This window comes from Neltuma alba, unplaced genomic scaffold, assembly GCF_004799145.2.
Source record: "Neltuma alba isolate B1F8T4 unplaced genomic scaffold, ASM479914v2 tig00002169_pilon, whole genome shotgun sequence".
NCBI classification, from domain to species: domain Eukaryota; kingdom Viridiplantae; phylum Streptophyta; class Magnoliopsida; order Fabales; family Fabaceae; genus Neltuma; species Neltuma alba.
In genome coordinates, this window is record NW_021632766.1 from 58790 (window position 1) to 64057 (window position 5268).

Consider the following 5268-nt stretch of genomic DNA (forward strand, 5'->3'; position numbering starts at 1 on the left):
TTATCAATCAAACTAAATCAAATTATTTAAATCAATTAGTTGATTTAATTTCTCACTTCCCTAATATAATGTCAACTTAGGTACTGCTTGTTATGAGAAAAATGAAAGAGGAAAGAGAAGGAAAATTTTTAATAAACTCTATTTAAAAAATTAGAGAAGTAGGACTTAAAAATTTTAATAAAGAAAAGTAATATAAAAGAGTAATAAAAATTAATTAAAAACTTTTAATTCTATTTTTTTAATTTTTTAAATTGAACTTACTGAAATTTTTCCTTCCCCTCCCCTCTTCTCATTTTTTGGACCCTTGGTCTTAATTTCAATAATAAAATTTAGCGTCAAATTTTAAGTTTCATTTTTTAATTTTAGTTTTTTTTTTCAAAATTTTAGCTAAATGAATAGAATTTGAAATTCCGATGGAATTAAACTTAGATTACAAAAAAGTATAAACAAGTCATAGGCATAAGGACGTAATAAATAATGGCTTATTTTGGTTTATAATTTGTTCAGCAAAGTAAAATACTAATTAATTATTTAATTTAAGTTAATTGGATTGGATTAGATTTCATGTTAGGTAATAAATAATAATTAAGCCAAGGTTTTATATGTCTCAGATTCTTTCTGGGTTGGAATTAATACAGGCGTTGAGTCCGTGCATTTCAGAGTCACAGGCTCCGTTGTGTGTGACAAAGTTGAGGAAAAAGGGGGCGAATCGTGGAGGGAACAGGGCCTGACCCCATCCCAAGAGATATTTGAAGGAGGCGGTGAGTTTCCTTCTTGTGATCTTCGATTTGGGCCTCACCCCGTAATCTCTTCGAAGGCGCCTGGAAGTAAATTTATAGTTTTTCTGGCCCTTGATTCTCGAACTTGATCACGAAATTTCTATGAAGTTTTGTGATTTTTAATATTTTAGTTGAGATTGGAGTTTTGGAAGTTTCGAGACTTAAGATTTTTTGGGTCCTACTAGTAGTTTCCGATGAAGTTTCGTCTATGTTCCGTTCTGTGTTTCTCTATTGGAAGCCGTCGTTGTTTCTAGTGGGGTTCTTGTGAAGTTTTCGTCCTGTTTTATGAATTTTCTGAGGGGATAACTGAACCTTTTTTAATCTCTTTTGCCTGATTTGATTTTCTGCAGTTATTGATGTGCATCGGTTTTGATAGTTCATAAAAATAATTTTTTAATTTCGTGTGATTTCTTGTTGAACACTTTATACACTTTTTCTTCTCTTTCCTTTTTTGTGTTGCAGACAGTTTTTGTGGTTCGAAGATTGTAGTGGACCGGTCTGATATCGGTCTGCTCCTTTTAAAATCGTGTATGATCTCAGCGTTAAGAAAAGAAACCTAATTTGGGTTTGAAGTTCCATATTTCAGGTTCGCTATCTTTCTTGCCTGCACGGATGCATTTCTGATGTCTTCTTTCTTGCGTCCTTCTGCTTATTTGTGCGTGTGAGAGTCAATCATCTTAGAGCTGATCTTATATGCCCTCAAACATATAAAGAAAGAGTGAACAGGGCTTAGAATTGGGGCAATTAGATTCCCCTTTCTGTTGAAGATTAACAGATAGTGGAGGCATATCTCATTTGCTTTGTCTTTCTCACATGCTTGGTGTATTAACTATGACGACTGCCTCTAGTTTGTTTTTCTGCCCTTTTTTCCTATGTGTTGGAAAAGCTGGTTCAAGCAAAATCCTTATGATAAGATTCTTATTTGGTTTGATTGCTCCAGTTGGAAGTTGGATGGAGATTCAAAATCAGGTTTAAAACTTGCCAAAAGATGTTTCTGACAAAAGTCTGGTATTTTGGGCTGCTTTAGTTCCAGTGAGGTTTCTCTGTGAGAATCTCCTTTTTTAAAATATACCTTCCACTTTATGCTTTTCCCTATCTCTCTTCTTTCTCTTTTCTGTCTTAACCTGTAAGAATTGAAGCGGGACTTTAAATTAAAGTTTTGTTTATTTGCAGTTCTTCAGTAGCCTAAAGCTTATGAGTTGTGGCTCAGATAACTGAGTGGAATATTTTTCTTTGTTTCAAAGTTGATGACATACTACATTCTGGGGCTGTAAGTGTATAGAGCAAATGTCCTTCCGCAGTATAGTTCGTGATGTAAGGGATGGGTTTGGGAGCTTATCGAGGCGGAGTTTTGAGGTGAGGCTTCCTGGCCATCATAGGAAGTCTCAAAGCTCAGTACACGAGTTGCAGGACCAAGCTCCTGTCATACAGAACAGCCGTTGGGCCAGCCTTCCGCCAGAGCTTCTTCGTGATGTTATCAAAAGATTGGAAACAAGTGAGAGTACCTGGCCTGGCCGTAAACATGTAGTTGCTTGTGCTGCTGTGTGCAAGTCCTGGAGAGAAATGTGTAAAGAAATTGTGAGCAGTCCAGAGTTCTCTGGGAAGATTACTTTCCCTATTTCCCTTAAGCAGGTGAGATATGATATTTTCCATTCTGCTTCATAAATAGTATCTCCTCAAGCTTAAAGAAATGAAAATACGGAGGGGGGGGGGCATTTTTTGTTTGTTCTTATGTGATTACTTTTATTTTTTGACAGCCTGGATTCAGGGATGGAACCATCCAGTGTTTCATCAAGAGGGACAAATCTAATTTGACATACCATCTGTTCCTTTGCCTTAGTCCTGGTAGGCTAACGTTTTTACACTTTTGTCTACAATATTTGTGTTGAACATGATCACTTGTTCTCTTGGAATTATATAACACAAGTTAATTTAATCTCTATGCTTGAATGTGATGTAAGTTATTACAGTGTTTGATTGATGTTGAGAATGGCATGATCACTTATCTTGGAATTTTAATGCAATGCAATTTAATTTTAACCTTCGAATATGATGTGATTTTTTACACAATATTTGATGTCTAATATGATAGGCTGATAGATATTAATTATATGCATGTTTCCTTGTAAACCTAATGGACTTATTTTTGTCGTCTAATTTGTTACCTATGTTTCTTACTTTAATATGTCTATTTTCTTCAGCTAAAAAAATATCGTTATTTTCTGCTTAATTTCTTGTAACTTAAATTTTTATTTGATATGATGGGGAATGCAATGATTTTCTGTTATGTGAAACCGTTGGAGACTGCATGCTGGTTGAATAACCCAATCCATTGTCTGATCTATTTGTTGGCACATCCTATAAATTCTGATGGCATTATACTAAATGCAAAGGAATGGGATTTGTACACGTATGGATATAGATGAAAATCTGCTTAACCGAATCTTCTACTATGGTGCTTCGAGGAAATAGGTATTTCCAGCGTGCGGAACCTAATTAAAATGAAGGTTTCACTAGAGCTAGGTCAATCTTTTTCCTTTATGCTCTTCTGTTGCTTGGCCAATGTGGCTTTTGGTCCTTTTACGGTTAAAACCTTTCTAGCTTTATCAAAGACTGATTCCACTGCTACTTACAAGATATTTAACTCTGAATTTTTCTGATAAGAAACCACTTATTGTCCTTCGAAATCTGTATTGCCATTCATTGAGTAGCAAATTCATCTGTGATTCTGTGCTAGTAAAAACGTGTTCTAACTTTGGTAAAATAATAGTGACTGAACTGGGCATTTAAGAGGTCAAATAGTTTCAACAGTTCCTTAATATTATTATTTACTAACAATTGAATTTGTTGTTACCATAAATAAATAATTAGGCATTCGTTGAACAATTGCAAGGTCCTGGTTCTCTGTCTCTGACTTTCTGATTTCAACGTTGTTTTTCTGCAGCACTGCTTGTTGAAAATGGAAAGTTTCTTTTATCGGCTAAAAGGACAAGAAGAACTACGTGCACAGAGTATATTATATCAATGGATGCAGATAACATATCAAGATCTAGTACTAGGTACATTGGAAAATTGAGGTATGTGCTTGGATGTAGCTGATGCTCCTGAAGCACAACACACACGCGCACACATAATCTCCCACCTGTCTATATGTGATAGAAATTCCTTTATATTTCTATCTAATAACTATTAATTTTCCCTTGTGTCAGGTCAAACTTTCTTGGCACCAAATTTATAATTTATGATACACAGCCTCCCTACAATAATTCTCAGCTGTCTCCACCTGGCCGAAGTCGTAGGTTTTATTCAAAAAAGGTTTCCCCAAAAGTCCCTAGTGGCAGCTACAATATTGCTCAGGTCTCTTATGAGCTTAATGTGCTAGGTACTCGTGGACCTCGTCGAATGCACTGTACCATGTACTCAATCCCCACATCATCTCTTGAGCCGGGTGGCATTGTCCCAGGCCAACCTGAGCTTCTTCCCCGCTCCCTTGAGGATTCGTTCAGAAGTATATCCTTCTCAAAATCAATTGACAATTCGACTGAGTTTAGCAGCTCTAGGTTCTCGGACATAATGGGTCCCGGAAACGAGGAGGAGGAAGGCAAGGAGAGACCATTAGTTCTTAAGAACAAGGCACCAAGGTGGCATGAGCAGCTGCAATGTTGGTGCCTAAACTTCCGGGGGAGGGTGACAGTTGCATCTGTAAAAAATTTTCAGCTGATTGCAGCAACTTCACCACCTGCACCGGGTGGCCTGACACCAGCACAGCCATCGCAGCCTTCGCAATCTGATCACGACAAGATCATTCTTCAGTTTGGCAAGGTTGGCAAGGACATGTTCACCATGGATTATAGATATCCCCTATCAGCATTTCAGGCTTTTGCCATTTGCCTGACCAGCTTCGACACAAAACTGGCATGTGAATAGCGACATGAGAGAGATATGGTAAGGAACAAAAAATAGAATTCAATCTTTACATTTAGGTATTTATAGGATGAAGAAGTATGCAGTTGTTGTACAACTCATAGTTAAATAACTGTAAAGTACAGGACACTGCTCTTGCTTTTCTTTTGCTCTCCTTTTTGGTTTCGTATGCTTTAATCTGCCTTTGTCAAACTCTGTTCTTCTTGTTGTATGGTCCATGGGGATGAAGGTGTAGACTCCCAGTTTGTGTATAGAAAATTTAGTTGCAAAATTTGTGTTTTTGGTCGTATGTGCAATAATTCTGATTGCTTCTGCCAAACTTCGGTTGGTTCTAACGATGCCATCTTACAGCCCGTTTGGTTGGATTCTATGAGAGAAGATTACATGTAATCCTTGTGTAATGGGTTGATTCATACGTTTGGTTGGGCTTATGTAATGTAAAAGAGATTACATTTTGTAATCCTGATTACATCAAATGAATGTATTTGGATTACACTACTAAGACTGATGAATGGAGATACAGACTTCTTGTAATCGAGCTAAAAAGACAATATTGCCATTATAA

General features: G+C 36.7%; 1 protein-coding gene across 5 annotated transcripts; it reads left to right on the top strand.

Moving 5' to 3' along the window:
- Positions 1-662: 662 nt before the first annotated feature.
- Positions 663-4989, top strand: LOC114718928 (tubby-like F-box protein 8). 5 transcript variants are annotated; one of them, XM_028904365.1, is made up of 6 exons: positions 664-761; positions 1242-1365; positions 1953-2411; positions 2537-2624; positions 3724-3856; positions 3989-4989. In XM_028904365.1, the coding sequence occupies exons 3-6, from the start codon at positions 2067-2069 to the stop codon at positions 4704-4706; spliced, it is 1284 nt and encodes a 427-aa protein (XP_028760198.1). In that variant the 5' UTR covers positions 664-761; positions 1242-1365; positions 1953-2066; the 3' UTR covers positions 4707-4989. The 5 variants fall into 5 exon arrangements, with proteins under 5 accessions (XP_028760206.1, XP_028760198.1, XP_028760213.1 ...); XM_028904380.1 differs by having other exon boundaries at positions 2024-2411; XM_028904398.1 differs by having other exon boundaries at positions 2062-2411.
- Positions 4990-5268: the final 279 nt, after the last annotated feature.